Source organism: Haliotis rufescens, unplaced genomic scaffold (genome assembly GCF_023055435.1).
Source record: "Haliotis rufescens isolate VD_foot unplaced genomic scaffold, xgHalRufe1.0.p SCAF_8, whole genome shotgun sequence".
Lineage (NCBI taxonomy): Eukaryota > Metazoa > Mollusca > Gastropoda > Lepetellida > Haliotidae > Haliotis > Haliotis rufescens.
The window spans coordinates 53117245-53141938 of NW_025964372.1; the positions used below are offsets into that span (position 1 = coordinate 53117245).

General features: G+C 41.6%; 1 protein-coding gene across 3 annotated transcripts in view; it reads right to left on the reverse strand.

Moving 5' to 3' along the window:
• Window positions 1–554: 554 nt before the first annotated feature.
• Window positions 555–24694, reverse strand: part of LOC124145592 (rab-like protein 6) — a 31826-nt gene continuing 7686 nt past the window's right edge. The window contains exons 8-15 of one of the 3 annotated variants that reach the window (XM_048389127.1): window positions 19428–19582; window positions 14180–14395; window positions 9915–10062; window positions 8827–9367; window positions 8181–8265; window positions 7090–7175; window positions 5825–6043; window positions 555–679 (exon numbers count right to left, since the gene is read on the reverse strand). In XM_048389127.1, the coding sequence (XP_048245084.1) occupies window positions 5831–6043; window positions 7090–7175; window positions 8181–8265; window positions 8827–9367; window positions 9915–10062; window positions 14180–14395; window positions 19428–19582 (1444 nt within the window). In that variant the 3' untranslated portion in view covers window positions 555–679; window positions 5825–5830. Of the gene's footprint in view, window positions 680–709; window positions 6044–7089; window positions 7176–8180; window positions 8266–8826; window positions 9368–9914; window positions 10063–14179; window positions 14396–19427; window positions 19583–24694 lie in introns of those variants that run through there. The other 2 variants (XM_046515417.2, XM_046515416.2) reach the window with 2 other exon arrangements.

A 24694-nucleotide genomic window follows, 5' to 3' on the forward strand; every position in this document is an offset into this window, starting at 1 on the left:
CACTACTAGACTACTCCCAAATGTTACTATCAGTGGGTACACACAGCTTGAACACATTACACACAACTTGAACTCAATACTCCAAAGCATCGATCACTGTAATCTAGTTTCAGCCTGTCCCTGTGGTTGCTGCTGTCTCTTCTGTGATCACGGGCCCAGCATCATGGTGACAAGGGGTGTGTCCTGGTTAACTGGATCATCAAGCAAGGAGCTGAGGCCACTGGAGATGTTCAGAATGCTGGTAACCTGGACAGGCATGCTGGAGGGAGAGCACCTGGATGAGCGATTGTACTGTTGGGGCATGGCCTGTTGCATGTATGTAGACTCCATGGACCCCACACAGAGGCTGCTGGCATCTGTCTGGGACACTTGGAGGGGTGAGGCTGCCACTGTTGGTCCAACTGAGAAAAAGAAGTTGTTTTCTGGAAGCTGGTCCCAGCTTGTGGATGGCAGCTGGTTCTGGCTTGAGACTGCAATCATGTTCCGGCTTGTGGTTGCTGGTAGCTTGTCCCTACCGTGTCCTGCTGTACTTTAGGAGCTGCAGCTGGGACCATGTAGCGGAAGAGCACGCTGGTTATCTCCCTCTGGGCTGCCCTGTAGTTGTCCGACTCCATCTCCTGGAGGACACTGCTGACCCAGTCACAAAAACTGCTCCCATCGACATTCTGCCACTGCTGCACTGTATTTAATACAAACTTAATGAGTCAACTTTGTCTTGGCAGGAAGACTTTTATTTAAGACAAATATATTACATTTTTATTCACAATTTGACTTTGACATGTCACCTAGCAACAGTATATACATATCCACAAAGTACAGGATGATCTGACTGTCAACAAACCTCACACACAAGGACTTGTAACATCAGAACTACAACAGACTACTTCTTCATTACAACAACACATGGTCAGAGATCGAATACACTAGATCCACTACACGACCAGGCTGGCTGGCAAAGTACATGCTTTACACATGGGAATCAAACTCGGCTTTCTGGTCAAGATTCTTGACTAGTGGACAACCGTACCATCCTTCACAACTTACACCAGAATACATGGAGCCATGCCATGTTAAGGGACCGACCATTTGATATTCTTTGGGGGGCTGGCATTTAGTATCGAGACCAGATATTGTTTCAGCTACAGCTGCAAAACCAGATATATTTTTAAAAATACCTTTTTCAACAGAAATATTGCAACAATGTTATTTTTGTGGCAGACAATTTCTTTTTTTTAAACAATAAATATGAAGCATATTTCTTTTTTTCAAGATTTCAGGAACAATTTATTTTTCTGGAAAAAATCCCAAGCCTCCTTGACAATATCAAATGGTTGGCCACCAACGAACTCGAGACAGAAAAGATACTAATGGAATCCCTGTCAGTTCTAGGGGGATGATGTATCAAGGAAGTTCAAGTTGACACGGGTAAGGCTTCACTGTATACATCACACTGTGGCTGCAGCTATGATACCAGTAACCACATGCCAGTTGAAATGCCTCTATGAGGCGTACAACATCATGTTCATGTCACTGTGGTGATCAGGTCATGACATGTGGTTACTCCTGCATTCAGTCAATGACTTGTATTGTTCAGGGTGAAGTTGTACAAAACAACCTTAGCTCCACGACTGTCTTGTTGAGGTATTGGAGTTATGATGACCTTAGCGCTATGATCACGCTGTACAACCACACAGACAGCTGGGAGTTACTGACACTTACTGATCCAGGGGTCCCCACTCACTCACTCACTCCAACTGTGTATACTTGAAGCAGGACTACTGGAAGGGAGGATGCCTCTAACCTTGCTGCCTGTCTCACCTCCTCTGTGACAATAATTCTAATTTGTTTCTCAGTTATAATTTGTGATTAACTCATTGTTGAACTTAGTCTCAATATTTAGTCCAGAGAAACTCACAGCAGTGGTTGCCATGGCTCACTATTGACAACTGTCCTCTATTCTAAATTGGGAGTGAGTAGTCAGCTTGTAACAGTGTTCAGTTCTGCAATAGTGGAAAGATTTGCAGAAAATCTTACCACAGAATTATCACGGAATTTGCCTTTTAAAACCTATCAATAAACCAATTTTTAAAAATTATTTTCAAGCTTTTCTATCAAATTTCTGTACTCGAATGATGCAAAAACATTTTACATGCTTTTAAACATACAAAATTTGAATCCAACAATAAAACAAAATTTGAAATAAATAATTCTCACTCTTAAACATTTGTCTGATGACCACAAACACTATGTCACTGACATGTATATTTGCTTATATGTAAACACTGTGCATATTTATTTTCATTATTGTATGGATGGCTTATCCAATGATAACTGTCAATAATAACAGTTTGTGGAAATATTTTGTTTGGGATTTGGATTTGAGTTTTCCAAAAATGAGTTTGTGTTAATTTTTGAGGGGGAAACGGGTATGTCTTTACCGTAGAATTTTGAACTTTTAGTTGCAGAATTCGTCTGGGGTTGAGTTATATAACTGTACCTCAGATAAACCTTTGTGCATGAGTAGGGTGCTGACTAACCAAGGACAAGTAAGCATACAGAATAAGCTAATCCTGGCACAATAAAGGGATACAACTCTGCACATGAACTTGTAGATCCAGAACCTAAGACCACTGTGACCCCATGTTAGTTTGTAGAGTGAGTGAGTGAGTGAGTGAGTGAGTGAGTGAGTGAGTGAGAGTGTTGTTTAATAGCAAACTCTAGCTACATGACAGTGGCCTGTAAATAATCAAATCTGGACCAGACAATCGAGTGACTGACATTGTGAGTAATGATCCATGCCTCTGTGAGAGAGAGAGAGAGAGAGAGAGAGAGAGAGAGAGAGAGAGAGAGAGACACAGAGAGAGAGAGAGAGAGAGAGAGAGAGAGAGAGAGAGAGAGAGAGAGAGAGATATGCATCAGTTTGAATGGAGGGCCACCAATTTCACACATTGTGATTGGAGGGAAGCACATGGGATGACTGGTTTGTTTCTCCAGGTGCTTATGTTACCTAGATGAGGGTTAAACAGCAGAGGATGTTGTCATGGTGAACACATATTCTACTGTACTTGAACATATTCCAATTATTCCATGATTACAAATAACATCAGAAGTTGAGTAGTGGATACAGAGGCCGCCATACTGACTGCTTCACCTGGTAGACAGCAGTACAGATGCTTCAAGTAACATCAGAAGTTGAGTAGTGGATACAGAGGCCGCCATACTGACTGCTTCACCTGGTAGACAGCAGTACAGGTGCTTCAAGTAACAGGTGTGAAGTGTCTGTACGCAGCTAGACAATATATGTCTTACAGGAATAAGTTACCTTAACAACTAGTTACAGATGTGATAAAAATTTACATCTGGTATTTCAATAATTTGTCTTAAATGCTAGTTGTGTTAATATTTCTTGAGGCAATAAATGCACAACGTGGCCACTCAGTCATGGATTCATCTTGATGACTATTTCAGGACAGCGCTGAGATTACACTGGGTCTGCCCCTGACTGCCTGCAGTGTTTCTTGTGAAGCACCTCCCACTGCCGAGGTTTCTCTTTCATCAACCCCTGATCAAAGAAAACATTCATATCAGACTCCTATCATCTTCACTCTAGTTGTCATGGCTACACAAGAAACAGTATACTCTGTTGATACCTTGGGATAATGCACAGATATATAGACTTACACTCTTGGTGTTACACTCTGGTTAACAGGGTTAATGTACAATCAAGGGAGACAACCCATACACTTAAGGGAGACAACGCATACAATCAGGGGAGACAAGCCATAGACTAATGGGAGACAAGCCATAGACTAATGGGAGACAACCCATACAATCAGGGAAGAAAACCCATACCATAAGGGGGGAGATAACCTATACAACAAAGGGAGACAAGTTCAGTTAACTTGACAAACCTAATTCTTTTACTTTCTATTAAGAGACATAATTTCAGACACCACAGGAACAAACTATTGCACTTAGAATCACAGCTGTCACAATTGTCAAAATTAGTGTAAACATAGCAAACACTTCTCTAAAAATGGAATCTGAAACACCAACAACTCCTTCCCCACAGGAGTGGAAGGTTCCAACAGTAAGAGGTGTCAGTGCTCTAATAAGGATGATTTGTTTGGGACCTGTCACCAGACAGTCATCATGTTCTGATAACGCTGCCTTGGTGAGGAATGTAATTTTCCAGGAGAAAACATGAAGCATGAAATAAAATTCATTAATAGTTGGACAGGACTCCATGCACATTAAGACAGACATTGAATACTGTGTGGACCCACAGACAGACATACAATGATGAGGCCACCAATGGGAGCCTGGGGACATGGCAGCCCACCCACACAGGTGGGCCTGCTTGCATATGTCCCAATGTTGTTAGTTCTGATCATAAGGTAGATCAATGAGGCTCCACAACAAGATCATTCAGACATCAGCAGACTCTTCTGTCAGTTTTGTTGTTCAGGAATACTTCATGACCATAGCATTAATCTGGTTATTAGAAAACAAAACCCAGTTTCCAAAAACTAGCATACAATGTAGTCTCAGAGTCACATTAGCATACCATTCTGACACTGGCATACCATGGAGCCTCAATCTGACACTGGCATACCATGGAGCCTCGATCTGACACTGGCATACCATGGAGCCTCGATCTGACACTGGCATACCATGGAGCCTCAGTCTGACACTGGCATACCATGGAGCCTCGATCTGACACCAGCACACCAAGGAGCCTCAATCTGACACTGGCATACCAAGGAGCCTCGATCTGACACTGGCATACCTAGGAGCCTCGATCTGACACTGGCATACCATGGAGCCTCGATCTGACACTAGCATACCAAGGAGCCTTGATCTGACACTGGCATACCAAGGATCCCCACTCTGTCACAGGCATACCAAGGATCCCCAATCTGTCACAGGCATACCAAGGATCCCCACTCTGTCACAGGCATACCAAGGAGCCTCAATCTGACACTGGCATACCAAGGAGCCTTGATCTGACACTGGCATACCAAGGATCCCCACTGTCACAGGCATACCAAGGATCCCCACTCTGTCACAGGCATACCAAGGATCCCCACTCTGTCACAGGCATACCAAGGATCCCCAATCTGACACTAGCATACCAAGGAGCCTTGATCTGACACTGGCATACCAAGGATCCCCACTCTGTCAAAGGCATACCAAGGATCCCCACTCTGTCACAGGCATACCAAGGATCCCCAATCTGTAACTGGCATACCAAGGAGCCTCGATCTGACCCTGGCATACCAAGGAGCCTCAATCTGACACTGGCATTCCATCCAGCCTCAATCTGACACTGGCATACCAAGGAGCCTCAATCTGACACTGGCATACCAAGGAGCCTCAATCTGACACTGGCATACCATGGAGCCTCAATCTCTGGTTGAGGGTTACACAACTTCCTCCACATTGGAGCTTGGTCTGACTGTGATCAACAGCTGGTCCTGCCACTGTTACCATGGTTACTTGAAGGCCTCCATGACCAGACAAAGTTTTCTCTGAACCTGATCTCATCTCTTCTGTGACGTAGAAACTCCTAGCCCTCTCCAGTCACCAGGCCTTGCTCTTCAAGTTCCACAAACTAGTCTTCCTCCTCAGTTGGGCTGCACAAACTCCCTTCCTCCTTCCCCGTGTAATAAACACTCATAACACTTGCCTTGCAATATGAACACCCAATCCCATCTTCCATTCCTTGTGCTTCAACGCTCATCACCTCTTCCTGACTTCAGCGTGTTGTATATACACATCATTATTCCCTATCCGTATTCCCAGCACACAAAATCCTGCTCACCCTGTGCTATAACGACTGGTAGTCCCCCCCCACAGACCGGCCTGCTTCTGGCTCTCCCAGGAAGGCCTCCAGGTCATCTTTCTCTTGCTGGTCGTCCACATCATCTTCTTCTTCCTTCTTCTTCTTTCTTTTTTTCTTCTCCTTCTTTGCTGATTTCTTCTCTCCATCTCCATCTTTTTCCTTTTTCTTCTTTGTCTTCTTCTGAGACTTCTCCTCCTCCTGCAATAATTCAGTCAAGCAATTGAAGTGAGTGAGTGAGTGAGTGAGTGAGTGAGTGAGTGAGTGAGTGAGTGAGTGAGAGTATCGCTTTGGGCGGCTTTTGATACTGTGTCTCAAATCTAGGACCAATAATATAGTCATAAACCTAGGGTCAATCCCTACGATATAGTACATCAAGTCTTGGGTCAATCCCTAAGGCATAGTACATCAAGTCTTGGGTCAATCCCTATGATGTAGCACATTAAGTCTTGGGCCAATCCCTATGATACAGAACATCAAGTCTTGGGTCAATACCTACGATATAGTATATGAAGTCTTGGGTCAATCCCTACGATGTAGCACATTAAGTCTTGGGCCAATCCCTATGATACAGAACATCAAGCCTTGGGTCAATCCCTATGGCATAGTACATCAAGTCTTGGGTCAATCCCTACGATGTAGCACATTAAGTCTTGGGCCAATCCCTATGATACAGAACATCAAGTCTAGGGCCAATCCCTATGATGAAGTATATCAAGTCTTGGGTCAATACCTACGATGTATTTCATCAATACTAGGGTCAATCCCTATGATGTAGTACATCAATGCTAGGGTCAATCCCTTTGATGTAGTACATCAAGTCTTGGGTCAATCCCTACGATGTAGTACATCAAGTCTTGGGTCAATCCCTACAATGTAGTACCTCAAGTCTTGGGTCAATCCCTATGATGTAGTACATCAATGCTAGGGTCAATCCCTTTGATGTAGTACATCAAGTCTTGGGTCAATCCCTACGATGTAGTACATCAAGTCTTGGGACAATCCCTACGATGTAGTACATCAATACTAGGGTCAATCCCTACGATGTAGTACATCAAGTCTCGGGTCAATCCCTACGATGTAGTACATCAAGTCTCGGGTCAATCCCTACGATGTAGTACATCAAGTCTCGGGTCAATCCCTATGGCATAGTTCATCAAGTCTTGGGTCAATCTCTATTATATATAGGACATCAAATGTTGGGTCAATCCCATAATGCAACATTGGACAGGACCAGTCTGTCTCACCTTATCCTCAGACTTCTTTTTCTTTTTCTTCTTTGTGGACTTGACAATGCTTGTCTCTGCTTCTTCTACATCGGAGCTGATTGCTTCTGGGGAAAAGAGAGTCACATTATCAGTGGCTATTTCGTATCGTTGATTCTGTAGTCATTCTCACTCTGTGGGTTCAGACACTGATTCTACAGTCATCCTCACTCTGTGGACCAGGTACTTACTGATTCTGTAGTCATCCTCACTCTGTGGATCAGATACTGATTCTACAGTCATCCTCTATCTCTTTGGATCAGGTACTTACTGATTCTAAATTCATCCTGAGTCTCTGCAGATCAGGTACTTACTGATTCTATAGTCATCCTCTCTCTGTGGATCAGACACTTACTACTGATTCTACAGTCATCTGGAGTCTCTGTAGACCAGGTACTTACTGATTCTATAGTCATCCTGACTCTGTGGATCAGATACTGATTCTACAGTCATCCTGAGTCTCTGTAGACCAGGTACTTACTGATTCTGTAGTCATCCTGACTCTCTGTGGATCAGGTACTTACTGATTCTGCAGTCATCCTGACTCTCTGTGGATCAGGTACTTACTGATTCTGCAGTCATCCTGACTCTCTGTGGATCAGGTACTTACTGATTCTACAGTCATCCTGAGTCTCTGCAGATCAGGTACTTACTGATTCTGCAGTCATCCTGACTCTCTGTGGATCAGGTACTTACTGATTCTGCAGTCATCCTGACTCTCTGTGGATCAGGTACTTACTGATTCTACAGTCATCCTGACTCTCTGTGGATCAGGTACTTACTGATTCTAAATTCATCCTGAGTCTCTGCAGATCAGGTACTTACTGATTCTATAGTCATCCTCACTCTGTGGATCAGACACTTACTGATTCTAAATTCATCCTGACTCTGTGGATCAGACACTTACTGATTCTAAATTCACCCTGAGTGTCTGCAGATCAGGTACTTACTGATTCTGCAGTCATTCTGACTCTGTGGATCAGGTACTTACTGATTCTACAGTCATCCTCACTCTGTGGGTCAGACACTTACTGATTCTACAGTCATCCTCACTCTGTGGATCAGACACTTACTGATTCTACAGTCATCCTCACTCTCTGTGGACGGCTTCTTCTGGCGAGGTTTGGAGGACTTGTTTCTCACGACAACTGGAGTGGACTAAACAGAGGCAAAAAACTGTATACTCCACAGGGAGCTGAGAATGAGGGAGTAAATAATAATAATAATAATAATAATAATAATTAGGGAAATCCTGATTCCTGCTTAGTTGGTTGGTTGGTTTGTTTGTTATTTAACGCCGCACTCAGCAATATTCCAGCTGTCTGTAAATAATCAAGTCTGGACCAGACAATCCAGTGATTGATATCATGAGCATCGATCCACGCAATTGGGATCGACGACATGTATTAACCAAGTCAGCGAGCCTGACCACCCGATCGCGTTAGTCGCCTTTTACCACAAGCATAGTCACCTTTTACGGCAAGCATGGGTTGCTGAAGACCTATTCTACCCCAGAATCTTCACGGGTCCTGATTCCTGCTTAGATGCTAGCTGAAACCTAGGAACCTAAACAGGGGGAACCATGATTCGAAGCTACAATCATAAGTTTCTAGTACAGTGAATTGCAGCATGTAAGACATCTGTGCCCCCTGATATTTATATGAGAGATCCCTAGTAGATGTTGTTACAGCTTAAGCTGGTTGTTGTGGAACGTCTCACCTTCTCCTCGAGTTGGTCCAGCCAGTTACTGAAGTCCTCCTGTGGAACATCGATACCAGCATTGCCCTCAACGTCCTCCTCCATACTGGTGTCGGCAGCTGGTGTCGGCGTAGCACCACCTCGGCCATTGCTGTGGCCTTCCTTGCTACCCCAACTCTGTCCTCCCTCACTCCCCTTTCTACCCCCCAGGTCATCCCCCTGTGTGTCCTTCCTCTCACCATCGTCACTCTCCGACTCTGACACACTCACGTCCACAGCGGCCACTTTCACAGTGGGAGTTACCTCCCTTGGTGCTGCCTTGGTGAAGCTTGTTGTCACTGTTGCTGCTTCGTCGCTGGAGGAGATGTCCACGTCCTGGGAGATGACCCGTACCTCTGACTCCGGAATGTCCACATGGTCCTCTTCCTCCTCCTCACTCGTGAGATCGATGTCCTTGACCCCTGACACAGCAGGGGTTGCTGTCTGACTGATGGGACGCTCATCCTCAGAGTCCAGGTCGTCCTGGAAACCTGCTACCATTGGGTTGTTGCCTTCGTCATCACTGCAACACAAAGAGGAAGTCAGTATTCTGGGAGTCAGGAGTAATAACCAGTCTTCGAAGTGCATGCGAGTCCTTGTTCCAGAGAGGAAGTCGTTTAAAGCAATATAGCCAAATTATTCCTATTTGGCCCCGTCCCTTAGACCCTTGGGGAGTCAGCCCCACCATTTGTACAATTTTGAATCCCCATCACCGGACCCGATGGGCTAATAAACCGACACAACATGTAAACACAGGAGGCAGTTTTGTCTTGTTCAGCAGCACTAGCTACAAAGTCTGATGACTTGTGAAACAAAGTTTTCAAAAGTACCAAATAATAATTTACTAAAAGGAGACAATCCACCACAGCCTGGAGCTCATTTCCACTCCAGCCCTTACAATCAGTGGCATATAAAAATGAAGTGCTCTCTCTCATATAAAATTGTTCCGTTGCTATACACTAAATCATTAAACAAGAAGTAGCTGTTCGTTGGGAGTCGTCCTCGTCTCCCATCAGTAGAACAGCAGGAATTAGAAGAATTCACATCAACCTGTGACAATTGACACTCACCTGTCAGAATCTCCGTCAGCCTGTTGCTTAACAGTGCTGGTCGGGTCACGGGCATCGTCTAGGAAAGCACTGTCAAGACCGTCACCGTCCGGGACAAAGTCCTCCACGCTCTTCACCATAGACTCTGCTGGCTTGGAGGTCTTAGACTCTACAAAACAAATCCTGTATGTCACACTTAAACACAGACTAATGAGGGTCGTAGCTCTGAAACAGTATTAACAGTCTTACAATAGTAGTAACTCTGAGTCTGTCTTTCTGATAATTGTAACTCTCGCATGTCTAAGATGGTTAACCTCATCCTGATACACAGACTTACAATAGTAGTTACATGGCGTCTGTCTTTATGATGATTGTAACTCTCGCATGTCTAAGATGGTTAACCTCATCCTGATACACAGACTTACAATAGTAGTTACATGGCGTCTGTCTTTATGATAATTGTAACTCTCGCATGTCTAAGATGGTTAACCTCATCCTGATACACAGACTTACAATAGTAGTTACTCTGCGTCTGTCTTTATGATAATTGTAACTCTCGCATGTCTAAGATGGTTAACCTCATCCTGATACACAGACTTACAATAGTAGTTACTCTGCGTCTGTCTTTATGATAATTGTAACTCTCGCATGTCTAAGATGGTTAACCTCATCCTGATACACAGACTTACAATAGTAGTTACATGGCGTCTGTCTTTATGATAATCGTAACTCTCGCATGTCTAAGATGGTTAACCTCATCCTGATACACAGACTTACAATAGTAGTTACTCTGCGTCTGTCTTTATGATAATCGTAACTCTGGCATGTCTAAGATGGTTAACCTCATCCTCAAACACAGACTTACAATAGTAGTTACTCTGCGTCTGTCTTTATGATAATCGTAACTCTCGCATGTCTAAGATGGTTAACCTCATCCTGATACACAGACTTACAATAGTAGTTACTCTGCGTCTGTCTTTATGATAATCGTAACTCTCGCATGTCTAAGATGGTTAACCTCATCCTCAAACACAGACATGATAGTTGCAGTAGGAATGTAAGACCTTCCTGGGTGCCTTATGCCAGTTGCTATGTAAGATGATAGTTGCTAAGTAAGATTGCAGTTGTCAAGGAAGATGATAGTTGCTAAGTAAGTTAGCAGTTGTCAAGTAAGATGATAGTTGCTAAGTAAGATAGCAGTTGCCAAGTAAGATGATAGTTGCTAAGTAAGATAGCAGTTGCCAAGTAAGATGATAGTTGCTAAGTAAGATAGCAGTTGCCAAGGAAGACGATAGTTGCTAAGTAAGATAGTAGTTGTCAAGTAAGATGATAGTTGCCAAGTAAGATAGCAGTTGCCAAGTAAGATGATAGTTGCTAAGTTAGATAGCAGTTGCCAAGTAAGATGATAGTTGCTAAGTAAGATGATAGTTGCCAAGGAAGACGATAGTTGCTAAGTAAGATAGCAGTTGCCAAGTAAGATGATAGTTGCCAAGGAAGACGATAGTTGCTAAGTAAGATAGCAGTTGCCAAGTAAGATGATAGTTGCTAAGTTAGATGATAGTTGCCAAGTAAGATGATAGTTGCCAAGGAAGACGATAGTTGCTAAGTAAGATAGCAGTTGCCAAGTAAGATGATAGTTGCTAAGTAAGATAGCAGTTGCCAAGGAAGACGATAGTTGCTAAGTAAGATAGCAGTTGCCAAGTAAGATGATAGTTGCTAAGCAAGATAGCAGTTGCCAAGTAAGATGATAGTTGCCAAGTAAGATAGTAGTTGTCAAGTAAGATGATAGTTGCTAAGTAAGATAGCAGTTGCCAAGTAAGATGATAGTTGCTAAGCAAGATAGCAGTTGCCAAGGAAGACGATAGTTGCTAAGTAAGATAGCAGTTGCCAAGTAAGATGATAGTTGCTAAGCAAGATAGCAGTTGCCAAGGAAGATGATAGTTGCTAAGTAAGATAGTAGTTGTCAAGTAAGATGATAGTTGCTAAGTAAGATAGCAGTTGCCAAGTAAGATGATAGTTGCTAAGTTAGATAGCAGTTGCCAAGTAAGATGATAGTTGCTAAGTAAGATAGCAGTTGCCAAGTAAGACGATAGTTGCTAAGTAAGATAGCAGTTGCCAAGTAAGATGATAGTTGCCAAGTAAGATGATAGTTGCCAAGTAAGATGATAGTTGCTAAGTTAGATGATAGTTGCCAAGTAAGATGATAGTTGCTAAGTTAGATAGCAGTTGATAAGTAAGATGATAGTTGCTAAGTTAGATAGCAGTTGCTAAGTACCGTATTTTCTTGAGTATAGTGCGCACCCATGTATAATGTGCACCCCCCTCTAGCGGGTTCAATATTTTGAAAAAAAAGAAAATTCAATATTTATGCGCAGAAAAAAATTACACCGTACCCTCTCAGGGAAGTCCGGCAAACGAACAGGTGCTGAGAAACTTCGTCAGTACAAATTCGAAATTTGAGATAAAAAATCACCAGACATGTTTATTAACCGTTTAAATAGTATTTATTGTTCTGCTAGGCATTGTTTTATATCTAGGGATTAAGATTACCTTGTGTATTTTCTCGTAAACTAAGCCGGAAACAGCAATCAGCTGTACACCCGTTTTCTTGGAATCGACCGGTGATTCGGTCAAGACACACCCAATGATATAACTTTATAGGATTTTTAATGCAAGGATCGGCAACAATTGTATCTGAAACTATTTTTTTTTATCAGGAATAATATATTCCATTATTTTCTTAATTATATGCAGCCTTTACTAAACATATTTAAAATAATAATAACCCTAAGCTAAGCAGCTGATAGCTATTCCCGGGTATTATTTTTTACATGGAACCAGTCCGACCAGTCACCGTCAAGGCTCACGTGCACGTGATCGAGTGATCGCGTGAATTTCATGTTGACATAGAATCGTCAAACAAAAACAAATATGACTTTTAACGAGTCAAAGTATGTCATTTATGATATATGTATCCATTCTCTGTCAACTAAAGTTCGTTTCAAGGCGTCAATAGCGGTATTCTGACTGTGGTTGCTGTTAATAACAGTGAGTTGTGCGATCTTCCGATCGCTTCACACACGATTTCGCCGAAATGATTAAAAACAATATTATAAGGAATTTTGAATAAAAATCAATGAAATAAGTTACAAACATAAGTCCAGATATACAAAGAACACTTTTTATAGCCAGACAGTGTAATTACATGATTATTTTGCGTACTTCAGTATGGATTTGTTGACATGGTATTTCCGGTGTTTCGTGCTCACAGTAATGTCTTTCCATGGGGGAAAAAAACATCCAAACTCATAATTCGTGTATAATGCGCACCCCCTTCTACACAGCTGTGTTTTTTCGAAAAAAAGTGAGCACTATACTCAAGAAAATACGGTAAGATGATAGTTGCTAAGTAAGATGATAGTTGCTAAGTAAGAAAGCAGTTGCCAAGTAAGATGATAGTTGCTAAGTAAGATAGCAGTTATGAATACACAATGCCATTTAGAAAGTGGTCAAATGTAACTAATGTTATATTTGGGATAACACTTTCTTAGTAAAGTACAGATTCTAGTACTTTTTTGGGTTGTATTCATAGCTTTCGGCCATGGGAGCCGTGCCAATTTACACTTGTCAGGGGGGTACTCAAAGTACGTGATCTAGACTACCAGTTGTCAGACTTTCATTTTGTGGAAGCCTCGGTGGCTGAGTGGGTTAGATCGCTGACTTTGTGTGCTTGCGATTAGGTGCCTCACCCTGGCAGGTGTGGGTTCGAATCCCGGACGGGACTCAACCCAAAAAAGTACTAGAATCTGTACTTTACTAAGAAAGTGTTATCCCAAATATAACATTAGTTAAGATAGCAGTTGCCAAGTAGGATGATAGTTGCTAAGTTAGATAGCAGTTGCCAAGAACGATGATAGTTGCTAAGTAAGATAGCAGTTGCCAAGTAAGATGATAGTTGCTAAGTTAGATAGCAGTTGCCAAGTAAGATGATAGTTGCTAAGTAAGATAGCAGTTGCCAAGTAAGATGATAGTTGCTAAGCAAGATAGCAGTTGCCAAGTAAGATGACAGTTGTCAAGTAAGATGGCAGCTGCTAAGTAAGATTACAGTTGCTAAGATGACAGTTGCCTATTAAGATGGTAGTTGCTAAGTAAGATGACAGTTGCCAAGTAAGAAGGCAGTTGCTAAGTAAGATTACAGTTGCTAAGATGACAGTTGCCTATTAAGATGGCAGTTGCTAAGTATGATGACTGTTGCTAAGTAACAACAGGTGCTTGAAGATGCCTACCTGGTGGGGGTTCTGTCACTTCTGGCGGTTCCTTCGGCTTCTTCTTGAACAACCTGGACATGAAGCCCTGCTTCTGTTCCACGGGGGGTGGGGAGGCCACGGGCGTGGCTGGTGATGAACTGGCAGATGTGGCAGGGGCGGTGGGTGGTGGGATGTCAGGCATCTTGGGCGTTGATGGGACACGGGGCAGGGAAGGCTGGGACACTGACCTGGGCACTGCAGGGTAACAACAGTAGTGGCTGTTAGACTGACACAGCAGTGGTCATGAGTTTAGCATAGTAATTATAGCTGTCAGTTTAACACAGTAGTGGCTGTTAGATTGACACAGCAGTGGTCATGAGTTTAGCATAGTAAGTATAGCTGTCAGTTTAACACAGTAGTGGCTGTTAGACTGACACAGCAGTGGTGATGAGTTTAGCATAGTAAGTATAGCTGTCAGTTTAACACAGTAGTGACTGTTAGACTGACACAGCAGTGGTGATGAGTTTAGCATAGTAAGTATAGCTGTCAGTTTAACACAGTAGTGACTGTTAGACTGACACAGCAGTGGTCGTGAGTTTAGCATAGTAAGTATAGCTGTCAGTTTAACACAGTAGTGGCTGTTAGACTGACACAGCAGTGGTGATGAGTTTAGCATAGTAAGTATAACTGTCAGTTTAACACAGTAGTGACTGTTAGACTGACACAGCAGTGGTCGTGAGTTTAGCATAGTAAGTATAGCTGTCAGTTTAACACAGTAGTGGCTGTTAGACTGACACAGCAGTGGTCATGAGTTTAGCATAGTAAGTATAGCTGTCAGTTTAACACAATAGTGGCTGTTAGACTGACACAGCAGTGGTCATGAGTTTAGCATAGTAAGTATAGCTGTCAGTTTAACACAGTAGTGGCTGTTAGACTGACACAGCAGTGGTCGTGAGTTTAGCATAGTAAGTATAGCTGTCAGTTTAACACAATAGTGGCTGTTAGACTGACACAGCAGTGGTCATGAGTTTAGCATAGTAAGTATAGCTGTCAGTTTAACACAGTAGTGGCTGTTAGACTGACACAGCAGTGGTGATGAGTTTAGCATAGTAAGTATAGCTGTCAGTTTAACACAATAGTGGCTGTTAGACTGACACAGCAGTGGTCATGAGTTTAGCATAGTAAGTATAGCTATCAGTTTAACACAGTAGTGGCTGTTAGACTGACACAGCAGTGGTGATGAGTTTAGCATAGTAATTATAGCTGTCAGTTTAACACAGTAGTGACTGTTAGATTGACACAGCAGTGGTCGTGAGTTTACCATGGTAAGTATAGCTGTCAGTTTAACACAGTAGTGACTGTTAGATTGACACAGCAGTGGTCGTGAGTTTACCATGGTAAGTATAGCTGTCAGTTTAACACAGTAGTGGCTGTCAGACTGACACAGCAGTGGTCATGAGTTTACCATAGTAAGTATAGCTGTCAGTTTAACACAGTAGTGACTGTTAGACTGACAGAGCAGTGGTCGTGAATTTAGCATAGTAAGTATAGCTGTCAGTTTAACACAGTAGTGACTGTTAGACTGACACAGCAGTGGTCGTGAGTTTACCATAGTAAGTATAGCTGTCAGTTTAACACAGTAGTGACTGTTAGACTGACACAGCAGTGGTCGTGAGTTAAGCATAGTAAGTATAACTGTCAGTTTAACACAGTAGTGACTGTTAGACTGACACAGCAGTGGTCGTGAGTTTAGCATAGTAAGTATAACTGTCAGTTTAAACACAGTAGTGGCTGTTAGACTGACACAGCAGTGGTCATGAGTTTAGCATAGTAAGTATAGCTGTCAGTTTAACACAGTAGTGGCTGTTAGACTGACACAGCAGTGGTGATGAGTTTAGCATAGTAAGTATAGCTGTCAGTTTAACACAGTAGTGACTGTTAGACTGACACAGCAGTGGTGATGAGTTTAGCATAGTAAGTATAGCTGTCAGTTTAACACAGTAGTGACTGTTAGACTGACACAGCAGTGGTCGTGAGTTTAGCATAGTAAGTATAGCTGTCAGTTTAACACAGTAGTGGCTGTTAGACTGACACAGCAGTGGTGATGAGTTTAGCATAGTAAGTATAACTGTCAGTTTAACACAGTAGTGACTGTTAGACTGACACAGCAGTGGTCGTGAGTTTAGCATAGTAAGTATAGCTGTCAGTTTAACACAGTAGTGGCTGTTAGACTGACACAGCAGTGGTGATGAGTTTAGCATAGTAAGTATAGCTGTCAGTTTAACACAATAGTGGCTGTTAGACTGACACAGCAGTGGTCATGAGTTTAGCATAGTAAGTATAGCTGTCAGTTTAACACAGTAGTGGCTGTTAGACTGACACAGCAGTGGTCGTGAGTTTAGCATAGTAAGTATAGCTGTCAGTTTAACACAATAGTGGCTGTTAGACTGACACAGCAGTGGTCATGAGTTTAGCATAGTAAGTATAGCTGTCAGTTTAACACAGTAGTGGCTGTTAGACTGACACAGCAGTGGTGATGAGTTTAGCATAGTAAGTATAGCTGTCAGTTTAACACAATAGTGGCTGTTAGACTGACACAGCAGTGGTCATGAGTTTAGCATAGTAAGTATAGCTGTCAGTTTAACACAGTAGTGGCTGTTAGACTGACACAGCAGTGGTGATGAGTTTAGCATAGTAATTATAGCTGTCAGTTTAACACAGTAGTGACTGTTAGATTGACACAGCAGTGGTCGTGAGTTTACCATGGTAAGTATAGCTGTCAGTTTAACACAGTAGTGACTGTTAGATTGACACAGCAGTGGTCGTGAGTTTACCATGGTAAGTATAGCTGTCAGTTTAACACAGTAGTGGCTGTCAGACTGACACAGCAGTGGTCATGAGTTTACCATAGTAAGTATAGCTGTCAGTTTAACACAGTAGTGACTGTTAGACTGACAGAGCAGTGGTCGTGAATTTAGCATAGTAAGTATAGCTGTCAGTTTAACACAGTAGTGACTGTTAGACTGACACAGCAGTGGTCGTGAGTTTACCATAGTAAGTATAGCTGTCAGTTTAACACAGTAGTGACTGTTAGACTGACACAGCAGTGGTCGTGAGTTAAGCATAGTAAGTATAACTGTCAGTTTAACACAGTAGTGACTGTTAGACTGACACAGCAGTGGTCGTGAGTTTAGCATAGTAAGTATAACTGTCAGTTTAAACACAGTAGTGGCTGTTAGACTGACACAGCAGTGGTCATGAGTTTAGCATAGTAATTATAGCTGTCAGTTTAACACAGTAGTGGCTGTTAGATTGACACAGCAGTGGTCATGAGTTTAGCATAGTAAGTATAACTGTCAGTTTAACACAGTAGTGGCTGTTAGACTGACACAGCAGTGGTCATGAGTTTCGCATAGTAAGTATAGCTGTCAGTTTAACACAGTAGTGACTGTTAGACTGACACAGCAGTGGTCATGAGTTTAGCATAGTAATTATAGCTGTCAGTTTAACACAGTAGTGGCTGTTAGATTGACACAGCAGTGGTCATGAGTTTACCATGGTAAGTATAGCTGTCAGTTTAACACAGTAGTGACTGTTAGATTGACACAGCAGTGGTCGTGAGTTTACCATGGTAAGTATAGCTGTCAGTTTAACACAGTAGTGGCTGTCAGACTGACACAGCAGTGGTCATGAGTTTACCATAGTAAGTATAGCTGTCAGTTTAACACAGTAGTGACTGTTAGATTGACACAGCAGTGGTCATGAGTTTAGCATAGTAAGTATAGCTGTCAGTTTAACACAGTAGTGACTGTTAGACTGACACAGCAGTGGTCGTGAGTTTAGCATAGTAAGTATAACTGTCAGTTTAACACAGTAGTGACTGTTAGACTGTCACAGCAGTGGTCGTGAGTTTACCATAGTAAGTATAGCTGTCAGTTTAACACAGTAGTGACTGTTAGACTGACACAGCAGTGGTCATGAGTTTAAGTAGCTGTCACAGTCAGTTGGCATAGTGTGACATCAGCACAAGGTATTGATCACTGACATGACCTCGTCCTCACTGCAGTCTGGTCCTTCCTGGGAGCTGTCTCAGGGTAACATGTTTTCTCTTTCTCTGTTGTTCAATGCCGCACTCAGCGACATTCCAGCTATATGACGGCGGTCTCAAAAATATATGTCTGGACCAGACAATCCAGTGATTCACATCATGAACATCAATCCACGCAATTGGAATATTATGACATGCATCAACCAAGTCACCGATCCTTTTGCGCCTTTTAAAACAAGCATAGTCGCCATTTACCACAAGCTGGGGCTTATGAAGACCTATGTTAACCTGGATCTTCAAGGGTCCTCAGGGTAACTAACATGACTGAAACAAACATCAAATTGAAACTGCAGTAGGAGTAGCTGATCAATCTAGTCGTGTAAATGTGAGGCTGTTTCATCTTGACAGGGATAAAATAAGTGGCATTACTTTAAAAAACAAACAAGGGAAACAGTCTTTCTTGAATGAAATGGTCAGCCTCAGATGATGTGAGGCCAATAGTGTTAGCCCATCCTAACACCTTTCGTAAGTGATAAGAGAGAATCATTCATTGTGTACTTCGAAACTTTGTATTGAAGCTTTTCACAGCTATGGCAAGGTGAGGGGTTGAGCTTACTCTGGATGCTCACTGCTCAGTTCCACTGTAAACACACTGGCATGCATGGTGATGAATGTTTATGTTTACATGCAAGGCATGTTTATGTGTGAACTATGTTTATGAAATGTAATTCTTTTGTTTTGAAAACAAGGGCTAACTTATGCACGTAGATCTCTTGCATCACAATTAATGGTCATAGTTCAAGTTTCAGGAAGACATCCAGGAAGTAGAGGTCAAATGATACATCGGGGCATCATGAGTTTTCATGCGACCATATGGTACACGATATGTCTTTTACTGTATCAATATAAGATGATACACTTGCTAAAATAAATTACTTACTACTCATTTAATGACCCTTAACATTTTGTCAGTCAAATATCATAAAATGTGTTGTAATTAGCGCTTCAATTTCAGAGAAGAAAGAAAATAGCCGTTGTCTACATGAACATGTGTCTACAGCTAGATTTCCCTTTGGAACCTGCTCTGAAATATTATAGTCAAGACGTTTCCATGTGATTTGGCATAAAAATGTGTATAGCAATATGTATCGTATGGTGACCCATGTGTCGTATCGTGTCTTTGCTGTATCGTTTCACCCCCATAATGAAGTGTTTGTTTTACTTCATGAAGCAACTCACCAGTGGAGGTGGGTGGGGAGTTGTTGGGGATGGAGTGGTCATCAGCTGACCGGATGACCCCCGTCTCGTCCTGCTTCAGGTGTGAGTCAGACAAGGCTTTCTCTGCCTGCTGCTCTGCTTGCTTCCTTCGCTTCATGGTCAGACTCTCCAGGAAACTGTGGACACATCATCACATACATTATGGAATGTCACAATATGTTTCCAGGACACCACATGTGTGTTGACTCACTTGTGTGCTGTGTGTTGACTCACATGTGTGTTGTGCATGTGTTGACTCACATGTGTGTTGTGCATGTGTTGACTCACATGTGTGTTGTGTGTTGACTCACATGTGTGTTGTGCATGTGTTGACTCATGTGTGTTGTGCATGTGTTGACTCACATGTGTGTTGTGCATGTGTTGACTCACATGTGTGTTGTGCATGTGTTGACTCATGTGTGTTGTGCATGTGTTGATTCACATGTGTGTTGTGCATGTGTTGATTCACATGTGTTGTTTTGACTCACATGTATGTTGTTCATGTGTTGTTTCACATGTGTGTTGTGCATGTGTTCACTCATATGTGTGCTGTGTTGACTCACTTGTGTGCTGTGTGTTGACTCACATGTATGTTGTGCATGTGTTGTTTCACATGTGTGTTGTGCATGTGTTGATTCACATGTGTTGTTTTGACTCACATGTATGTTGTGCATGTGTTGTTTCACATGTGTGTTGTGCATGTGTTCACTCATATGTGTGCTGTGTTGACTCACTTGTGTGCTGTGTGTTGACTCACATGTGTGTTGTGCATGTGTTGATTCACATGTGTGTTGTGCATGTGTTGATTCACATGTGTTGTTTTGACTCACATGTATGTTGTGCATGTGTTGTTTCACATGTGTGTTGTGCATGTGTTCACTCATATGTGTGCTGTGTTGACTCACTTGTGTGCTGTGTGTTGACTCACATGTATGTTGTGCATGTGTTGTTTCACATGTGTGTTGTGCATGTGTTGATTCACATGTGTTGTTTTGACTCACATGTATGTTGTGCATGTGTTGTTTCACATGTGTGTTGTGCATGTGTTCACTCATATGTGTGCTGTGTTGACTCACTTGTGTGCTGTGTGTTGACTCACATGTATGTTGTGCATGTGTTGTTTCACATGTGTGTTGTGCATGTGTTGATTCACATGTGTTGTTTTGACTCACATGTATGTTGTGCATGTGTTGTTTCACATGTGTGTTGTGCATGTGTTCACTCATATGTGTGCTGTGTTGACTCACTTGTGTGCTGTGTGTTGACTCACATGTATGTTGTGCATGTGTTGTTTCACATGTGTGTTGTGCATGTGTTGTTTCATAGTGTATCTCATATACTTTTACCATATATCCACAGGTTATTTAACAAGATATTATCTGTTGGAGTTTACCCATCACAATGGACAGAGGCAATAATATTTCCTATTCATAAAAAAAGGTGAAAAAACAGATCCTAATAATTATAGGGGAATATCTTTGTTATCAGTAATTGGAAAGGCCTTTACCAAAATACTAAGTAATAGACTTGTTGGCTGGTGTGAAGAAAAAGAAAAGCTGTATGAGGAACAAGCTGGCTACAGAAATGGATATAGCACCATAGACAATATATTTGTATTACAATCGGTTATTCAGAAATACCTCTCCAAGTCAAAAGGGCGCAGCTATTGTTTATTCATAGACTTTTCGAAGGCATTCGACAGCGTCCAGCACCATTTATTGAAATATGTACTTTTACAAAAAGGTGTTAAAGGTAAATTTTTCACAGTTATTTCATCTCTGTATAGTCAGCTAAAATCATGTGTTCTAGTTAACAAGTCTTCACTGTCTGAGTTCTTTGAGTGTACAATAGGAACCAGGCAAGGGTGTATGATAAGCCCACTGTTATTCACCCTGTTTTTGAATGAGCTAATTACAGGTTTAATGATTGCAAGGGTATTTTTGTCAATGAGTATGCTGAAAACATCAATTTGATAATGTTTGCAGATGATATTGCTAATGTTGGAGATTCTGTTAGAAGGTTACAGAATCAGATAGATTGTTTAGGAGGATTTTGCAATCAGTATGGGATGAGGGTTAATTTGGAGAAAACATAAGTCATGGTATTCCGAAGAGGTGGTATAGTAACAAAAAAGGGAAAGTGGCATTATGATGGTATTCCTCTGGAAGCAGTATCCGCTTATAAGTATATTGGCGTGTTTTTCACCCCTAAGCTCTCATGGAGTTTGGCAAGAAGTACCCTGGCACAACAAGGAGAAAAAGCTCTGTATATTTTGTTTGGATTCTTGAAAAAGTCTAAGCTTAACATTAAAGAGTCCTTGTTTCTATTTGATAGGATGGTTTCTCCAGTCTTATGTTATGCATCATGTGTTTGGGGATTTGAAAGTGTCCAAGTTATAGAAAATGTGCACTGCAAATTTCTTAGAAAAGTTCTCCATGTTAATTCAAACACTCCAGCAGCAGTCTTGTATGGGGAGCTAGGACGGTATCCATTACATGTAACAACCATGTTCAATTCAATTAAGTATTGGCTGAAAATATTAAACATGTCCACAAATAGGTATCCTAAGGCTTGCTATCTGATGTTATATCAGTTAGATGGGGCTGGTAGAGCCACATGGGCAACTAGAATAAAATATCTGTTGAACAGACTTGGATTTGGTCTAGTTTGGTGTTGGTGACATAACCCATTTCCTTAGAATTTGTAGGGAAAGGTTGCAGGATTGTTGGAAACAAACTTGGGCACTATCTATAAGTGAAACAAGTAAGCTTTATAATTATTCTATTATCAAATCAGTGTTGGAGCCTGAAAGGTATTTGCACAATATGAAGAGTACAAATTTAAGAATTGTTCTTAGTCGATTCAGATGTGGTAACCACAAACTGGCTGTTGAAATTGGGCGGTGGGGAGGTGTTGCTAGAGAGGATAGAGTATGTAAATATTGTTTTGATAATCTGAGTGTATCAATTGTGGAGGATGAAGTTCATTTTATTACATCATGTTACTTGTATAACAAATTCAGAAATATGCTTTTGCCAAGTACTTGTACTAGTAATCTTTGTACTCTCGACAAATTTGAGAAAGTTATGACAGATAATTCTTTGTCAGAATCTTAAGCACTTTATATTGTTAAATGCACACAGGCAAGGCAGGTTTATCTCATAGGTTAAAGGGAGACAACTCTATATACAGTTTACGAATGCTTCACCTCCTCTTGATGATTATAGTAGATCTCTTCTTAATGATTGTAATTGTTGTTTGTAACTTAAAATTGTTGACTTGATTATTTACACATGTACTCTGGGCTGGAGGCCTTTATTACAGAATAAAAGAGTCTTGAGTCTTGAGTCTTGCATGTGTTGATTCACATGTGTTGTTTTGACTCACATGTTTGTTGTGCATGTGTTGATTCACATGTGTGTTGTGAATGTGTTGTTTCACATGTGTGTTGTGCATGTGTTGTTTCACATGTATGTTGTGCATGTGTTGTTTCACATGTGTGTTGTGTGTTGATTAACATGTATGTTGTGCATGTGTTGATTCACGTGTGTTGTGCATGTGTTGACTCACACTTGTGTTGTGCATGTGTTGATTAACATGTGAGTTGTGTGTTGATTAACATGTGAGTTGTGCATGTGTTGATTCACATGTGTGTTGTGTGTGTGTGGACTCACATGTGTTGTGAATGTGTTGATTAACATGTGAGTTGTGTGTTGATTCACGTGTGTTGTGCTCGTGTTGATTCACATGTGTTGTGCATGTGTTCACTCATGTGTGTTGTGTGTTGATTCACGAGTGTTGTGCATGTGTTGATTAACATGTGAGTTGTGTGTTGATTAACATGTGAGTTGTGCATGTGTTGATTCACATGTGTGTTGTGTGTGTGTGGACTCACATGTGTTGTGAATGTGTTGATTAACATGTGAGTTGTGTGTTGATTCACGTGTGTTGTGCTCGTGTTGATTCACATGTGTTGTGCATGTGTTCATTCATGTGTGTTGTGTGTTGATTCACGAGTGTTGTGCATATGTTCACTCATATGTGTGTTGTGTGTTGATTCACGTGTGTTGTGAATGTGTTGATTCACATGTGTGTTGTGCATGTGTTGATTCACGTGTGTTGTGCATGTGTTGATTCATGTGTTGTGCATGTGTCAATTCATGTGTTGTGCATGTGTTGATTCACGTGTGTTGTGCATGTGTTGATTCACATGTGTGTTGTGCATGTGTTGATTCACATGTGTTGTGCATGTGTTGACTCACATGTGTTGTGCATGTGTTGATTCACGTGTGTTGTGCATGTGTTGATTCACATGTGTGTTATGCATGTGTTGATTCACATGTGTTGTGCATGTGTTGATTCACATGTGTGTTGTGCATGTGTTCACTCATATGTGTGTTGTGTGTTGATTCACGTGTGTTATGCATGTGTCGATTCATGTATGTTGTGCATGTGTTGATTCACGTGTGTTGTGCATGTGTTGATTCACATGTGTGTTGTGCATGTGTTGTTTCACATGTGAGTTGTGTGTTGATTAACATGTGAGTTGTGCATGTGTTGATTCATGTGTGAGTTGTGTGTTGATTAACATGTATGTTGTGCATGTGTTGATTCACGTGTGTTGTGCATGTGTTGACTCACACTTGTGTTGTGCATGTGTTGTTTCACATGTGAGTTGTGTGTTGATTAACATGTGTGTTATGCATGTGTTGATTCACATGTGTGTTGTGTGTGTGTGGACTCACATGTGTTGTGAATGTGTTGATTAACATGTGAGTTGTGTGTTGATTCACGTGTGTTGTGCATCTGTTGATTCACATGTGTGTTGTGTATGTGTGGACTCACATGTGTTGTGAATGTGTTCACTCATATGTGTGTTGTGTGTTGATTCACGTGTGTTGTGCATCTGTTCATTCACATGTGTGTTGTGCATGTGTGGACTCATATGTGTTGTGAATGTGTTCACTCATATGTGTGTTGTGTGTTGATTCACGTGTGTTGTGCATCTGTTCATTCACATGTGTGTTGTGCATGTGTGGACTCATATGTGTTGTGAATGTGTTCACTCATATGTGTGTTGTGTGTTGATTCACGTGTGTTGTGCATCTGTTCATTCACATTTGTGTTGTGCATGTGTTGATTCACATGTGTGTTGTGCATCTGTTCATTCACATTTGTGTTGTGCATGTGTGGACTCATATGTGTTGTGAATGTGTTCACTCATATGTGTGTTGTGTGTTGATTCACGT